At 34.2% G+C, this 18,531-nt stretch overlaps 3 protein-coding genes across 3 annotated transcripts; all 3 read right to left on the bottom strand.

Moving 5' to 3' along the window:
• Positions 1-3,292: 3,292 nt before the first annotated feature.
• LOC102808762 (C-type lectin lectoxin-Thr1-like) lies at positions 3,293-7,932 on the bottom strand. Its single transcript, XM_006819803.3, has 5 exons — positions 7,888-7,932; positions 7,157-7,249; positions 6,571-6,940; positions 3,860-3,939; positions 3,293-3,580 (listed from the first exon to the last, which is right to left on the bottom strand). Exons 2-5 carry the CDS (start codon positions 7,227-7,229, stop codon positions 3,549-3,551), a joined length of 555 nt encoding a protein of 184 aa, XP_006819866.2. The 5' UTR covers positions 7,230-7,249; positions 7,888-7,932; the 3' UTR covers positions 3,293-3,548.
• A 2,988-nt stretch (positions 7,933-10,920) lies between these two features.
• Positions 10,921-13,228, bottom strand: LOC100366468 (perlucin-like protein). The gene is made up of 5 exons (XM_002737436.4): positions 13,183-13,228; positions 12,572-12,664; positions 12,036-12,405; positions 11,466-11,545; positions 10,921-11,198 (listed from the first exon to the last, which is right to left on the bottom strand). Exons 2-5 carry the CDS (start codon positions 12,642-12,644, stop codon positions 11,167-11,169), a joined length of 555 nt encoding a protein of 184 aa, XP_002737482.2. The 5' UTR covers positions 12,645-12,664; positions 13,183-13,228; the 3' UTR covers positions 10,921-11,166.
• A 3,309-nt stretch (positions 13,229-16,537) lies between these two features.
• On the bottom strand, positions 16,538-18,247 carry LOC100366617 (C-type lectin lectoxin-Thr1-like). Its single transcript, XM_002737437.4, has 4 exons — positions 18,175-18,247; positions 17,530-17,899; positions 17,070-17,149; positions 16,538-16,777 (listed from the first exon to the last, which is right to left on the bottom strand). Exons 1-4 carry the CDS (start codon positions 18,245-18,247, stop codon positions 16,746-16,748), a joined length of 555 nt encoding a protein of 184 aa, XP_002737483.1. The 3' UTR covers positions 16,538-16,745.
• Positions 18,248-18,531: the final 284 nt, after the last annotated feature.

The raw sequence follows: 18,531 nt of genomic DNA, 5'->3' as shown, positions 1-18,531 counted from the left end.
TACCCTACGTAATTGAATATCACGTGCAGCTAATGGTAGTATAACACTCAATTATGTTTTTGTATTTTAAATACAACTGTTGTTGTAGAAACAGTACAACCTCAAAAATGATACCCAGGGAATTTTCTATGTTATTGAACAAGCATATCTTTAAGACATCTAAGAATGACATGTTTCCAGAATTATTGTTCGACTAAGATATATCCATGTTTGAAGACCACACATTAGTATTTGTTGCATGAATACACATGTATGCAGTGATTGCTATTTTACATACTAAAACAACTTAGTGTACAGCATATTATTTTGTCATCGAACGAAAACTCGATTTGTGTAAGAACAGCGTTTCGAGTTGTGATAAATCATAGTCCATATTGCATTTTTAAGGTCTAAAAATATTGCATTTGTCACCATTATGTGATGCAGTAAAACGATTATATAAATGTTGAAACAAAGCCTGAATCGGATATCGTATGTGGCAACGGAAAGGAAACATATGTGTAAATACAGCCGCACACTGCTCGCCGAGACATGCTCGAGATTTGACCCATCCCAACTCAATTGAACAGTCCAGTCTTTGTGATTCTTAGCACAAGTTCACCAATTACTTTGCGTCTTTCAACTACGTTTGTTTACATAACATCCAGTCAAAACTAAAAATCGAAGCAATAAATATATATTTTTGGTCACGGGAACGTGTACTTGTACTGCAGAAAGAACCCAGAACATGGTTCTTGAAACACAATAACATGACCAGGTTCAAAACTACTGGAACACCAATGAGTGCCCCACCATCATTCTCCACTCTGATGCGGAAAAATCTAATAATAAAATGATATCGATATTTTTACCATTTCAACTGATTTAACTTTGAACGAAAGTGTTACCACGAAGTAAGAGAAAGGTGAATATATACATATTATATCGTGTCATAGGCGTACTAAAAAACCTACATTTTGTTTTAAAACAATTTATTTCAATTAACTCTTCGCAGCCGTTTAAATGGCATTTACAACACAGAAAATGTAGCAGATTGGCCCTAAGTTGACGCCATTAGTTATGTTTCATCCTGGGTGAAATGATGATAAGACAAGCATGTTGAATGCAAGTCAGCTGTGGTCAGTCAGTCGTAGCAGTGTGTGGCACAAAGTCGTGAAAGTTAGACTTAAATAAAGACTGAGCTAATCTGTATGCAACTGGGCGACGATTTTGTGCATACTTTGATGGGATACGTTGGAGCATGTAGAGCCGAACAGTGTACAGGGGCTTAACTCATCGCATGAGTTAGGTCTGATTTCGTACACCTAAGTTGTGATAAGCAACTCATAAATGCACGAGGTAGAATGTCGGCTGTGTGTAATAGTATGTTCACAATTGTAAAGCACAGTACGAAGGGTTTTGTATTTTCTGCCATTTGCTCATTGATAACTGAACATAATAAATCTATTTGGCCTGTTATAGACAATATTAGACTTTAGTTAAAGAGGATAAAACATGTTAAGCCATAGGCGTATCTCACACATGGTCCTAAAAAGTTAGTACTATATACAGAAATTAATAATACATTTTTAAATAAGGAAGTACAACTAATTTTTTGACGTGAACCATTTGGAATAGGTATCACGAATTGCTATAGGAATTTTATTCCAAAATTCAGCAGCCGAGAATTGGAAGGTATCTGAATATAATTTATAAATTTTACCAGCTGCCAAGTATAACTTGAATCTGTCTGAATTGCTGGTAGTCCTAGTGCTGACTTTGAGCATTTGTCTCGTATAAGTTGGAGCCAGATTATTTAATGGTTTATATACCATAACACAGCGCCGGTAATCAACCAATCCATCACAGTCATCCATCTCATTTTTTGAAATAGAGGTTTAGTAGGAGTTCAAAAAGGATGATCAAAAATCATCCTAGTTGATCTTTTCTGTAGTTTATATAGTCTGTTTGACTGGGCTGATCCCCATACTGTGCTACAGTACTCCGAATGGGGAAAAATAAAAGCATGACAATATTTGATACGGATAGCTGTGTGTGGGAAGATACGGTTTTATACCCCTGAATTGGGCTACTAGACGCATACTCACTACTCTATGAACTTTATTAATATGATCGTTCAATGTTAGACCGTTCAATGTTGGTACCGCTTGTATCGGTTTATGTATTTGTCATCTTTATTGACTTATAGTATGAGTATTTTTAAGAGTGCTTATGAAGTAGGTCTTTTGTTTTTTTTACAATTTGAGATACAAAAAGTATGATTAACCGCTGATTGATCAAATAAAAGACATATAAGTGTTTGTTATCCCTGTAACTGTATTTCAACATAGAATTTTAAATAGACTAATTGTTCCTGTGTGTAAACTATTGAGTTAAGATTGATTCTAGAAATCAGTGGATATTACATTTGCTCGTTCGTGTTGCACTTACTATATGTATTATTGGCTTCAGAATATCACACTTTTGGAACTCTACCACAAATGGAATATAATCAATAAGTGCTACAATTACCACGAAAAGCACAAAAATACTGTGGCTCTTGTAGGTGATTCTAGAATCTCTATTCAATTTGTTATAAATAGCTCTAAGCAAAACATTCATCAGTTTTCTAACGTGTGAGTTATATACACTTAATTATGTGCAGTTATAACATGAGCCCACGATGAATGATTATGAAAATTATACTCATCAAATAGTGTATTGTACTTAGTCCGCAGAGTTCAAAGATTCTAGGGATGTATTGTTTTCTGCATAATATTATTTGTTGTTATTCTACAAAAGAGAGTATGGGATTTTTGATAGTGTAGTTTGTTTTTTAGTAGCAATGCGTCAAACACGATTTTCGCCTCCTCAACTATGTTACACTCTCGAAGTTATTGCCGAGAACAGAATGCAATATACATAAAAAACATGGACGATCGTGACGTATAAAAAACATCACCTGCATCTATGCATCTAACTTGTATTTTCTAAGGAACATTGAAAATAATGTAGCATAACTTTCAACAGGCTGCATCATATTGCGATGATGGAAATTCTGTAATATTTTAGTATTTTTTACATATTTGTCCTCATATTTTCTACAACTAATTTTGAAAAATAAACACATTGCATTTAATTTTTCCACAAGTGTAAATCAATATATGAACTTCAGTTCAGTTAGCGTTGTCAGAAATGTATACAGTTCTTGTTATATTATCTGATCTATATGATATTAGCACATTCATACGTCATATCTCTGTCAGTTTTCCAGTTGATATATATATATATATATACATCTGAGACATAAATATTCACAGTATATTTTTTTATTACTATTCCAACCAACCTAAAAACATGTGCAATAGTTTTATATATCGATAGTATTATAATATATTAGTCAATAGTATAATTGTCCCAGAATCAAGTTTCCCTTTACGAAAATATATCCCAAATCATGCATTATATATTAGATGAACGCTGTGATACTTCTTTCGCCCTATTGGCATGGGGAAACATCGAATGGGTTTGGGTTGTTCATCGCAAGATCTACTTCTGTCGACCACGCCTTACTCCACGGCTTGATTGATACATGGGCATTCTGCAATACAAAAAAACCCACAGTGATTAAATATTCAGACGGCTCCTACCATCGTCTGTGTTTAATTTTATTATTAAAGCAAACTGTCCGACTTTCAGTTGATTTACTAACACCACTATATCTAGTATAACAAATAGTTAATGTGATATCTGTCGAATAATGCCTTTAAGGAGAACAAGGTTCATCGGATGTAATGGAAAAATTGTATCTAATGACAAAGTGTTGTTATGTTTTAATGCGTTTGACTTCTTAGGCCATGTGTGACATTATTTGTCTTACCTTCTTCAAACTGACAGATGTATCCCTTAGTTTTACCACAATACTCATCGTCATAGTTACCTTTTTTACCTGGTCTGTGCCTAAAATACGAAATAATGTACATTAAAAAATAGCTAGAGTAATAAGACTGATCTCTAAGATAGAAACACTTTGATGTTTTATTAAACGATACGCTGTTGTCGCCGTGAAAAGACAATAGTGAAGGAAATAATTGAGGAGTTTGAGTACATTTTCTTTAATGTTGATCTTTCTGACGAAGCTCATTGAAACGTAATGATTTCCATCAGTGCGCAGATATATACATATTAATAAACACGCTATTAATTAATACTTGTAAACATTTGTTGTTTAGAATATAGACGTTGATTTTTTATTCACAAAGAGTCATGTATAAGGGAGGTGCGACGCCTACTCTCCGCGAGCGGACTATTGTTTAACTCCAAAACAACATTAATTGCTGTATAAAAAAACAGGAAAAATAATCAAAAAAAATCATGAACGCTAAGTGTAAAGGTAGTATAAAAGTTTCTGCTGACCTATTTCTTAACGTCGTGTAAATAGTGTGTTTGCTTATTTATCGAAGCGTCGATTTCACAAAATTGCTGGCAGTAAATAGTTGCTGTGTCACGTTGCTTTACCGCTAACCCACCGGACGACTTGCGTTATACCTAGCACTGTTTTTAATGTAAACAAATATTTCCCAATAATAAAAAGGATTATAGTGGATCACACTGAAATAAAAACGCATGTTTCGCCGACAAAGCGGAACTACGCGTCCATTGAAAATCGGGATCATGAGTCACAATACATGTCAGCGATTTCCTGTTAAATTCAAGTAATAATACTGTCGCCATAAACGCATTTGCGTAGATTTCACAAAAACACGCGCCGTAAATATTTGCTATGTCACGTAAAACCTCGAGACTTTTATTATAATATCTTGCTCTGATTTGAATAAAATGAATATTTTCAAATTAAAACGAACTTTAGTGGATCGCACTGAAATAAAAAACGACAAAACGGAACTATGCGTTCCTACTAAATCTAGTACAGAACTTTAAATACCTGTCAACAATACCTGTCTCCAAGTGACGTAATAATGACCACATTTGTCGATTTCAAAACATTACCGGATGTACAAGTTAATTTTACATGACAGGACATAATACCGCGATTTATCAAAATCCGAACATTCGAGAGAAAATACCAATCCCATCACCAAAAACTAAATGCACTTATCTATTCACATGAATAACAAATATTATGGTTGAATGCTGTTTTCTTCCTATAAAAGGGGCCAACCCGTAGACAACGTGTCGAGTAAGTTCAGCAACCGAAAACAAAATGGCGCCCGTAAATAAATTTTCATCGGAACAATAAAAAATCTGCCTACTCAGTTCCTGACAGTGCTAAAGAATTGATACTGCAGGATTTTATTCTTAGAGATCAGCCTTGTAAAAACTACATTCCAATTATATGCTTGAAAACAAAAATAATGGCATGAAAAATCGAATGGAACTGAATCGGCGAGAAGCCTTTTTTATTTTGAACGGATATAGTGAATGCCTAAATATGATCCGTAAACTGTATAAAATATAATAAAACAGGCACAAAGAACCGATCCATCAACTACAACTAGGTTTACGATTTCAAATAAATGAAAAAAATTATCCCAAATGTAGGTGCGATATTCATGAATAATAATGTCAATATGCTACTATAGAAAGACTTGCCGTCTGAAGAATTGTGTTGAGCTTCTAAATTTATATAAAATATCAAAATATATGTGTGTTTTTTCACACTTTTGACAATAACCGTTTTTTTTTTCTACCGGGGATGGAGGGGCTGTGATATCAGTAATTTTTCACTAATAGCAAGTCCAATATTTCTCAATATTTACTGAGATTTCGTTCATATTAAACTAATTTTTTATATACACACTTCAGCAGACTTACAAACATTAACCGAAATAATAAAATGTAGATTAAGGGTCTTTATTATTCATAACATCGTAACTACGCAACTTTGATAAAACGCTGAATCGGCGGTACACAGTTTCCATATATTCACAGCTATAATTATAGTAACAATATGATTATATAACGCCGTAATTCAGAAAATCGTAACTGCGCAACTTTGGAAGATTGATAAAACGCTGGATCAGCGGTACATAGTTTCCAAATTATAAAATATACCATTACGCCAGCATTCTGCAAATATTCACATAATAATTAAGACTAATTAAATAAGGCTCTAAAACCAAATTGGCATTCTCTAACAGAACAGGAATTTTGGCTCCCTGAACTCTGAATCAATTTTTATTAGTTTTCATTTTACATTTTCTAGTTGAACCTGCTCGTAATGGAACAGAAAAAACATTTCCGGATTATCTAATTAAAAGGTAATTAATGAAATAATCGGAGTTCCTTGGAGCTACGCGGAGCACCCCGGAGCTCCGTGGGTACCGGACAGGAAACCGCTGGTTTGATTATGATTACCTTCCTAACAAAAGTTATGCCAACAGACGGTTTAGTTCGCATTACTGAATACGACTATTTACCAGCAAAATCTGTTGTTACCATGATTCATAACGAATAATGTGGCGGATATATCCAGAATGTGACTAGAACGAAACACAAATGTAAATATGTTACCACAAAAGTGTGTATTATCTATTGACTACCTATACTTCAATGTACGGCTGTACTTACCACAACTGAACGCAATTCTGTCCATTACTGTCTTTTTTATTGTTATCATTGGGTTGATTACTTTCCCAGACCTGAAAATCGTGGCACTGTTCGTGCACCCACGAGAACTTCTCAGGTTGGCCTTGATGTCTTGATGTTTTTGGATCACTAGCATCATGTAGACCAATCCAAAATCCGTAGTTATTGCAAACCCTACTGTCGGCTTGTGCACGGATCAGTTTTCGTATTTCTTGGTGAGTCGTCTTCTTGTCGATAGTTGCTAACCAACCGCCCATGCTTTCACACTCATCCTTAGCCCATTGCCAGTCTGAATCCTCAGTTTTGCAGAATACCTCATATCTCCAACAGTAACAACTTGTATAGTCAAATACTGTAGAAATAAAAAGAATGATTAGTAAGAGGTTCACGGACGAAATTACCATTTTATTATAATAATTCAATAAAGTTCGTTGAGTTTCTCATATCTAATAATTTCAATGCAATAATTAGAGTGATTTAAATAATAAATGATGAGTGTATATAACTGAAAACACACAAGAAAACAATTAAACGTAGAAATAATTAGGAAGTATATAGGATTTCTCACCTTTGGGATTTCCGGAGGGATGTTGAGCATATGTGGCGCCGGCAAAGGCGAGAAAAGTAACAAATATCAGCATATTGTCGTGCTTGGTAATTTCTGAAGCAAAATACAATAAACGTGAATGAGTATAACACCATAGTATAATTTGTCTTTAATTCACATTATGTGCATAGAACGATAAAATGCACAAATTACGATGTTTCATGGCTGACTTTAGTTACATACGTGATATATGTCTTCGCGAACTTTTTGCGAGTCAAACAGTTGCTGCGAAATATATGTACTTTTGAGATTAATCTGAACATCGATGCTTAATAACTTGCATGTTGGATGTTCTTAAAAACATTTACATTATTCAAAATTGTGTTTTGGGTTTTCTTCTCATTGCAATGAACATTTAAAACTGATGAGGTGATGAATTATTTTATTGTACTAACATTATTCAATACCAGAATAAGAATATGCGTCTTCAATGTTTAACAAATAATTAATGCCGTATTGTGTACAATTTTTAAAGTTTGATTTGTAGCCCAATTTTTTGCATTCAATTGGACAGGTACGCAAAGTTGCAAAACAACCATAATTTGTTACCTTAAGTGAATTGGAAGATCATAAGCGTTGTAATTGGCAATGACACATTGATCGCCAATATTGTACACAATACACACCGTATGTATGCTAACACACGAGCAGCCACGAGTCAAATAACAAAGAGGTAAAAATATAGTACTTACCAAAGTGAATCACAGCTGAGCGGTGTTACCAATGGTATGAGTATTTCCCCTCTCCAATGGCCTTTTTATACAAAAATCACCGAGCTACATAACCTTCGATACAATACAGCGAATGTTCGGGGCGTTGCCTATATACTTCCTCATCAATCATCATATAAAAGTGTCATATTGACCAATGTTTCCGGAATTCAAGTTTATTGTTCCCAGTATTGTTTTGTTCTCTCGTACTTGAACAGACTTGAATTACTAGGATCTAGAGAATGTGCCACATTTCAACTTTGAACACATATTTTATTAAATTCAACGTCGTCTTTGTGATTCTACTCTCACGTAACCAATCGTTTCATTTGTTTCCGATTCTCGTCTGGTATTGGAATTGTTTAACAACATTCTTTTAAAACACTGAACTCCGTATTTGCTGCAACTGGTTGGACATTTTTTATATATTTTTTTAATGAATTCGCTCAACATCATTACGTTCCTTCTACGTAATTTTATTTGAAAAACAGTGTTTTTAAGAATGAAGATGAAGTTTTATTGAGGAGCATATAATTTCTTATACGTTTCTGAATTACGCATATAAAGGCATTATGTGCGCATGGTGTTTCGTTTAAGTACGAAGTTGACTATATGCCATATGAAATTGAATGTCACATGCTGCTAATGGTAGTAGAAACTTATTATACAACTGTTGTTCAAAATTATAATACCACTTGTTCCGATTATAGAAACAGTGCGCCCTCAAAAATCATACCCGGGGAATGTTCTACGTTATACGAGCATATATTTAAGATAGCTAAGGATGAAATATGGACATCTTTTCACGATTATTGTTCGACTATGATTTATCCATGTTTGAAGACCACACATTAGTATTTGTTGAATGAATACACACGTGCAGTGATTGTTATTTTACATACTAAGATAATCAGTGTACATACATTTATTATTTCATCAAGCGAAAACTCAGGTGTTTGTAAGAACAGCGTTTCGAGTTGTGATAAATCATAGTTCATATTACATTTGTTAGGCCTAATAATAATGCATTTGTCACTATTCTGTGATTAAAGATAATTACGTAGTCTAAGATGTGCTCATTAAAGCGCAAGTCACTGGGACACATTACAACTGAACATCTCGGTTTGTGCCCTGTTATCACGTATTACATGCAGTCATTATACAATTTATCAGTTTATTATGCAGTAAAATGATTATATAAATGTTTAAACAAAGTCTGAATCGGATATTGTATGTTGGCTAGGGGAAGGGGACATATGTGTAAAGCCAGCCGCACACTGCTCGCCGAGACGTGCTTGAGATTTGACCCATCCTCAACTCAACTGTTCAGTCCTTGCGATTCGTAGCGCTGTGCATGAATCTAGGAATGCGCAGTTTGTAGTTGAGATTTCTTCAGATCAAGGATTACAAATTTCAAAATGTCTGAAGGAATGGTTATAATTTGATGTGGCGAGCTGTTTAACCTGTTCAATAGTTAAGTCCCGGCAATTTATCCAATGAGGTACCAAGATGACAGACTGGTCAAAACAGCTTAAAACTCTTCTTCTTTCCTGGGATTGAAGCGCTGAAGCATGCTTTAACAAAAACGAGTTCATATTACCCAGACAAAACTTAAATCTAATAAATACATGTATATTCTTGATTACGGGTACGTGTACTTGTACTGCAAAAACAACGCAGAACATAGTTTTTGAAATACAAAAACATGATCACGTTCAAAATGACTTGAACACAATGAGTGCCCACCCTCACCTTCCACTCTGGTGTGGGAAAAACAAATAACACAATGATATCGATATGTATACCATTTCAACTGATTTAACTGTAAACGAAAGTGTTACCATGAAGTAAGTGAATGCTGAAATATATATTATATTGTGCTATATGCGTGATAAAAAAAAACAGAAATTCGATTTTTGTAGCCAGGGGTTTCGTTACTGAAGGAAAGAACATTCATTTCGCTAGGCAGTGGTACCTCTTGTATCGGTTTATGTATTTGTCTTCTTTATTAATTTATAGCATGAGTATTTTCAGGATATTTGAAGTAGGTCTTTTTTTACAATTTGATGTGAAAAGGTATTATACACCACTGATTGATCAAGTAAAATACATATACGCGTTTGTTATCACTGTAACTGTATTTCAACATAGAATTTTAAATAGACTAATTGTTTCTGTGTCTAAACTCCTGAGTTATGATTGATTTCAGAAATCAGCGGAGATTAGATTTTACATTTCGTGTTGCCTTTACTATATGTATTATTTGCTTCAGAATATCAAAATTTTAGAATATATTCAACAACTGCCATAATTACCACGAAAAGCGCAATCAAACATTGGCTGTTGTAGGTGTATCTAGAATGCCTACGCAAATCATTCATCGGTTTTCTAACGTGTGAGTTATATATACTTAATTATGTGCAGTTATAAAATGAGCCCACGATGAATGATTATGATAAATAGACATACTCCCAACTTGTGTATTGTACTTTGTCCGCAGAGTTCGAAGATAAATGGCTTCTATGGGTGTATTGTTTTCTGCATAATATTATTTGTTGTTATTCTACAAAGGAGAGTATGAGATTTTTGATAGCGTAGTTTGTTTTCTAGTAGCAATGCGTCAAACACGATGTTCGCCTACTCAACGATGTTGAACTTCTAAAGTTATTGCCTGAGAACAGAATGCAATATGGGTGACCAAATTAGGCGATCGTGACGTATGCAAAACATCATCGTCATCTATATCTGCATCAATGAGCTGCTTCATATTGCGATGATTTAGAAATTAAATTCTGTACCATGTTGGTGATATTTGTCTTCATATTTACACATGAACACATTAAGTTTAATTTACTACGAGTGCAAATCAATATATGAGCTTTCAGCTCAGTTAGGGTTGTCATATATATACACTTCTTGTTATATTAACTGATCCTTATGATATTAGCACATTCATACATCATATTTCTGCAAGGTTTCAAGTTTATGTAGATATATATACATCTGAGACATAAATATTCACAATATATTTTTATTACTAATACAACCAACCCATATGTTCCATATGTCAATAGTATTATAGTATATCAGTCAATAGTATAATATTGTTACAGAATCAAGGTTCCCTTCACGAGAATGAATCCCTAATCATGCATTATATATTAGATGAACTAGGTGATACTTCTTTCGTCCTATTGGCAAGGAGAAACATCGAATGGGTTTGAGTTGTTCATCGCAATATATACTTCTGTCGGCCACGCCTTACTCCACGGCTTGATTGATACATGGGCATTCTGAAATACAGAACATCACAGTGATTAAATATTCAGACGGATCCTACCGTCGTCTGTGTTAAATGTTATGATTAAAGCAAACTGTCCGACTTTCAGTTGATTTACTAACATCACTTTATCTAGTATAACAAATAGTTACTGTGATATCTGTCGAATAATGCATTGAAGGAGAACAAGGTTCATGTAATGGACAAATTGTATCTAATGGCAAAGTGTTTTTTTAATGCGTTTGACTTCTTAGACAATGTGTGACAGTATTTTTCTTACCTTCTTTGAACTGACAGACGTATCCCTTAGGTTCACCACAATATTCATCATCAAAGTTACCTTTTTTCGATGGTCTGTGCCTAAAATACGAAATAATGCATTGAGACCGATCTCTAAGATAGAAACTGTTAGATTGGTTATATAAAGTTACGCTGTTGTCGCCGTGAAAAGACAATAAGAAGGAAATAATCAAGCAGTTACAGTACATTTTCTTGTAATGTGAATCCTTCTGATGAAGCACATTGAAACTAATGTGTCAGAGCACAGATATATACATATTAATAAACACGCTACTTAATAAGTGTAAACGTTTGTTTTTTCAAAGGAGACGTTGTTTTTATTTCTTCACTCAGAATCATGTAAAACAATAGTTATGCCAATGGACGGTTTAGTTCGCATAGCTGAATACAAATATTTACCAGGAAAATCTGTTGTTACCATGATTTATAATGAACAATATGGCGGATATATCCAGAATGCAACTGGAACGAAACACAGATGTAAACAGGGTACCACACAAGTGTGTATTATCTATTAACTACCTATACTTCAATGTACGGCTGTACTTACCACAACTGAACGCAATTCTGTCCATTACTGTCCTGTTTATTGTTATCATTGGGTTGATTTTTTTCCCAGACCTGGAAATCGTGGCACTGTTCGTGCACCCACGAAAAATTGTCAGGTTGGCCTTTATGTCTTGATGTTTTTGGATCACTAGCATCATGTAGACCAATCCAAAATCCGTAGTTATTGCAAACCCTACTGTCGGCTTGCGCACGGATTAGTTTTCGTATTTCTTGGTGAGTCGTCTTCTTGTCGATAGTTGCTAACCAACCACCCATGCTTTCACACTCGTCCTTAGCCCACTGCCAGTCTGAATCCTCAGTTCTGCAGAATACTTCATATCTCCAACAGTAACAACTTGTATAGTCAAATACTGTAGAAACAAACACATGGCTAGATAGAGGCTCACGGACGATTATCATTTTATAATAATTCAAATAATTATATAACATGGTTGAGTTTTTCAAATAATGAGTGATGAGAGTATTAATCTGAATACACACACAAGAAACAATTAAACAATATATAGAATTTCTCACCTTTGGGATTTCCGGAGGGATGTTGAGCATATGTGGCGCCGACAAAGGCGAGAAAAGTAACAAATATCAGCATATTGTCGTGCTTGGTAATTTCTGAAGCAAAATACAATAAACGTGAATGAGTATGGTACCATCATATAATATGTCTTAAATTCACATTATGTGCATAGAACGATGAAATGCAGAAATTGCGATGTTTCAATGCTTTTGAGATTAAACTGAACATCGATGCCTAATAACTTTTACCTTCTTCAAAATTGTTGGGGTTTTCTACTCTTTGCAATATACATTTAAAACTGATAAGGTGATGACATTATTTTTTTGTACTAACATTATTTCATACCACAATAAGAATATACGGGTTCAACGTTCAACAAATAAAATACAAAATGATGAGGACGAAGATGAGAAGCAAATCATTTTTTCTCAAGAGAATTGGCAGTTTTTTAATTATTGAAGTTCCTGGAAAATCATAAGCGTTGAAATTGGCAATGACACAGTCATCGCTAATAGTGTGCTCAATACACACTATTGTATATTACCGTATGTGTGCTAGCACACGAGTAGGTACTCACAAGTCAGATAACAAAGATGCAAAGTATAGTACTTACGGAAGTGAATCACAGCTGAGTGGTGTTACCAATGGTATGAGTGTTTCCCCTCTCCAATGGCCTTTTTATATGGAAATCACCGAGCTACACAACATCGATACAATACAGCGAATGTTCGGGGCGTTGCTTATTCACTTCTTCATCAATCATCATATAAAAGTGTCATATTGTTCGGTGTTTCCGGAATTCAAGGTTATTGTTTCCAGTGTATTTGTGTTCACTCGTACGTAAACATAATTTAATAACTAGGATCTACAGAATTTGCCAAACTTTGAAAACATATTATATTTAATTTCAATGTCGTCATTGTGATTCTAATCTCATGTAACCAATCGTTTCATATGTTTATGATTTCCGTCTGATATTGTAGTTGTTTTAACAACATTCTTTTAAAACCTTGAACGTATTTTCTGCAACAGTTTGAACATTTTTTTAATGTATTTTTTAATAAATTCGCTCAACATTTTCGATCGTAATTATATATAATATTTAGAATCATTAAGTTTCTCCCACGTAGTTTATTTGGCAAACGGTGTTTTTTGAGAATGAAGATAGCTTTATTGGGGAGCAACTTATTTCTCATATGTCTCCGAATTACGCATATATATATATATATGCATTGTATGCGAATTATGTTACTTTCATGTACGAAGTTGCCCTACGTAATTGTATATCACGTGGAGCTAATGGTAGTAGAAAACTCAACTGTGTGTGTGTATTTTAAATACAACTGTTGTTCGAATTTATAATAAAAACGTCTTCCGATTATAGAAACAATGCGCCCTCAACAAAGATACCCGAGAAATGCCCCATGTAATTGAACAAGCATATGCTAAAGATAGTTAAGGATGAAATATGGACATGTTTACACAATTATTGTCTCATGCTTCATACTGTATAGCAAATCGTACTATGATTTATTCACGTTTGAAGGCCACACATTTATATTTGTTGGATAAATACAGCAGGTTATTGCTATTGTGCGTACTAAAACAACCAGTGTACAAACTTGGGGCCGTTGTGATAAGCACCTCGTAAATGCATGAGGTCGAATGTCGGTTGTGTTTGATAATATATTCACAATTGTAATGCACATTAATACAAAAGATATTGTACTCTCTGTCGTTTTTCCATTATTTTTAATAGTATTCATCATATTCAATGTATTTGGCGTGTAACATATCACGAAATCTGCTAAACTATCGTTTTCAATAGCTAAGGAAAATATCTACTAGTTAATCCCAAGGTTCAAGATCTGATTTAAAATAGCGCTTTACAAGTGTGGTACATTCATGAAGTTACTTATATAGTTACAGTTACTATACCGCAGTGATTTCATTTTTCATATGACTACAGCTCTAGTAATTACACTCACTATATGAAAACAATCATAGCGATTTGCAGACATATGTTGATTAAATCTACCGATTCAATAAGCGTATACTATGTAATACCATTTGGCCAGTTATGCTCGTTGTTATAGTCGGTTTCACATTTTTCTGTGAATGTTCTACACATCCCATCATGATTTAAAACAGGAATCGGATTTTAATGGCCATGGGTTCAACATTTCGATAATGAAGAAAGAACTGAGAGATTCATTTGGCTAAGCAGTTGTATTGCTTGTATCAGTTTATATCCCTCTTTATCCTTTGGCCGCCTTTTATTTACTTATAGCGTATTTTTAAGATTTCGTATGGGCGGGACTTTTGTTTTCCCAATTTGCGATTACAAGCCAAGATACACCACCGAATAATCAAGAACAAGACGTATAAATATTAATTATTTTTTAGAGTCAACACCCGTGTCTCTCATCAAAAAATATAACAGTGGAGATGATGACTTTTGCTTCCACAACGAATCATTTATCGTTATCGAATAACTGAAACTCATATTACCAGATTAGGTTTCATACATTCAACAAAGTGCTTATCCTGTTTTGTTCATCAAATTATAATATAATATGTCAACAGTTGAGCTCATAGAATGAAATAAGCAGTGGAGAGCGTGTTTATTGTGACTAGCGTGAATGGGTAAGCTTCGTTTCGAAAATGCGCTGTTATCACTGTAAACAGTGATAATTTATTCTTCTTATGCTCAGTTAATCTTTTGAAAACAACTATTTTTTTATTTGATCCAAGCCAAAAGATTGTACTACAACATCGGCAAATCTCTTCCGCGTTGAGTTCAAACACATTAACATATTTAAATGAGCTATGGTAATTTGAAAACGTTGGCATCATCCAGTATTTTGATTGGTTAATTTAGTCATTTTACATATTAAGTCAACTCTGCTAGAGAAAGAACATGGCGGATACCCGACAGCATCGAACGTTTATATGCGACCGAAATCATTTGCTTACCAGAATTTTGTTTACGTTATTTGTATATTATTACTACTGAGTAATTATCAACAACTGTGAAACGCAGCATGACCGGATTGCGCAACCGTGATCATTTGTTACTACACAATGCAGTTGTAATGTTTTTATTTGAAACATCGTTTAGAATATAGTTTCGTTACCCCAAAACGTACAGATCAACATCCACGTGAAACGCAGGGTCGAATGCTGTCCCACTTAGTAAACCGCTCATAAAAGTGATCAGTGACCCCGGGGCGTAACGGCCGATCCTCAAGTTAATTTGGACGATGATGGTCGATGAAGACACTCATGTACACATGACGATTTGTTTATGAATAAATTAGCATTTTTTAACTTGTATCCGTTTATAATACCCCTCCCCCCTAATTTCATACTCGAACAACTACGATAGTCTTACTTCAAACTTTAGTCAGGGAAGTTTACAAATAAATAGATTCTAGGGGATGTATTGTTTTCCTTGAAATATTATGTCTTGTTATTGTACAAAAGGGGGTATGGGATTGTTGATAATGTAGTCTTTTTTCTTGTAGCAATGCGTCAAACACGATGTTCGCCATGTGATTAAACCGACACAACTATGCCAGGCATTATTGCCTGTGAACAGACTGCAACTTACAAAAAAAAAGGAAACAAAAGGACGATCGTGACTTGTGAGAGACATCTCCTGCATCTTCAAGATATATATTTCAACAGGCTGTTTTATGTTGCAATGATATGGTAATTCAGTAATATTTTGATGATGTTTACATATATTGCTCAAAATTTACAAAAACAAATTTTGAAAAAGAACACATTGCCTATTCTATAAAACCGTGTGTTAAGTATCAGATCGAAATACACTTGTTAAATTATCTGATCTATATGACATTAACAAACTCATATTTCTGCAACACTGGAGATATATATATATATATATATATATATATATATATATATATATATATATATATAATAATAATAATAAACATAAATATTGTCAGTATATTCTTCTTTATTACCATTCAAGTCAAACCAAAACACGTGTCAATATGTTGTTACACTTATACAAATTCCCTTCACATAGATATATTCATAGTCATGCATCATATATTGGATAAACGCTGTAATACTTCTTTCGTACTATTGTCATGGGGAAACATTCAACGAGTTTGGGTTGTTTGTCGCAAGATTTTCCACACTTTACTCCAAGACTTGATTGATACATGGACATTCTGCAATACAAAACATCACAGTGATTAACAAGAGTGTAGCACGAGAATTTGGATGGCTTCTTCCACTATCCGTGTTAAATGTCATGATTAAAGCAAACTGTCATCAGTATACATCAGTATATTTCAAACAAATATTTACTTCGAGATTTTTGAATTATTTCATTTAGGGAGAACAATCTTCATCGGATTTAATGGAAAAATGGAATCTCGGTAGAAAATAATGTAATCCCAAAGTGTGTTATGTTTTAATGCCTATAAATGCTTAGGTTAAGTGTGACATTATTTTGCTTACCTTCCTGAAACTGACAGACGTATCCCTTAGGTTCACCGCAATATTCATCGTCATAGTTGCCTTTTTTGCCTGGTCTGTACCTGGAAAACAAAGAATAGAACAAAGTAAAGTTAGCGTCAATGTACATCTGAAAATTGGTAGAGCCAGGGGATCGATTTCCGGGATAGAACCAGTTCAATGTTTCATAGCACGAACACTTAACTCTCTATAAAAGCACATTGATATATGATGATTGTAACCAGAAAAAGAATATATTCATGTTATAACCAAACTATTCATCGCGTGAAACGTAATTTATAACATGTAATAAACACATAGCGCTGTACTATTGTGACAACAAGCACAGTTTGTTATATTGAACAGTGTGTCAGATGTTTCGAGAGTATGACTTGAGCGAAAGTTCTGACATATAAATGGTTACCACAAAACTACTTGTATTTCAGTGTACGGTTGTACTTACCACAACTGAACGCAATTCTGTCCTGCGCTACCCTGTGTATCGTTGTCATTGGGTTGATTCTTTTCCCAGACCTCGAAATAGTGGCACTGTTCATGTACCCACGACAACAATCCTGGCTGTTGCTTATGTCGCGATGTTTTAGGGTCACGAGCATCATGTAGACCGATCCAGAATCCATAGTTACTGCAAACCTTATTGTCTGCTTGTGCCCGAATCAGTTTTCGTATTTCTTGATGAGTCTTCTTCTTGTCGATAGTTGCTATCCAACCACCCATGCTTTCACACTCGTCCTTAGCCCACTGCCAGTCTGAATCCTCAGTTCTGCAGAATACTTCATATCTCCAACAGTAACAACTTGTATAGTCAAATACTGTAGAAACAAAACAAAACTACATAATGCAGCGTGGTATATTTGCGAGTTACAGTATAATACAAATCTATAAATTTTGTTATTTGAGTTTTTTATACTCCAACATATTAATAATAAATGTTCAAATGATTAAACAACCAAACTACAAAATTATTATACACACTAAACTATAGACGAATGATTTGAAACGTTTCCTACGATCGATTTAGTTGATTATTTGACTTCCAGTTAAATAAATAAATTATTCAATTTAGATCATACATGGCACTTCTTACCTTTGAGATTTCCGGAGGGATGCTGGGCATACGTGGCGCCGACAATGGCGAGTAAAGTAACAAAAAGCAGCATATTGTGCTTGATTATCGTGATTTCTAAGTGATAAAACATACATGAATGATAAGTGTAACCACGTGGAATTGTCTGTTTTTAAATTAGTGCGCATGAAATAATCACACCACGTATATAAAAGAATACAATGTGCATTGTCCAATGATTGTTAGCAAGAATACACGTTGATGAACTACTGTGATTCATGGCTGCCTTTTTTCAAACTAAGTTTTTTCCGTAGTTAGAAACAGAAATATAGATAGTACGTTCAAGATTAGTTTTGACGTCATTGTACTCACACCAAT

Source organism: Saccoglossus kowalevskii, chromosome 12 (genome assembly GCF_978046115.1).
Source record: "Saccoglossus kowalevskii chromosome 12, keSacKowa6.1, whole genome shotgun sequence".
NCBI classification, from domain to species: Eukaryota; Metazoa; Hemichordata; class Enteropneusta; family Harrimaniidae; genus Saccoglossus; species Saccoglossus kowalevskii.
This window is presented reverse-complemented; position numbering and strand designations above follow the sequence as displayed.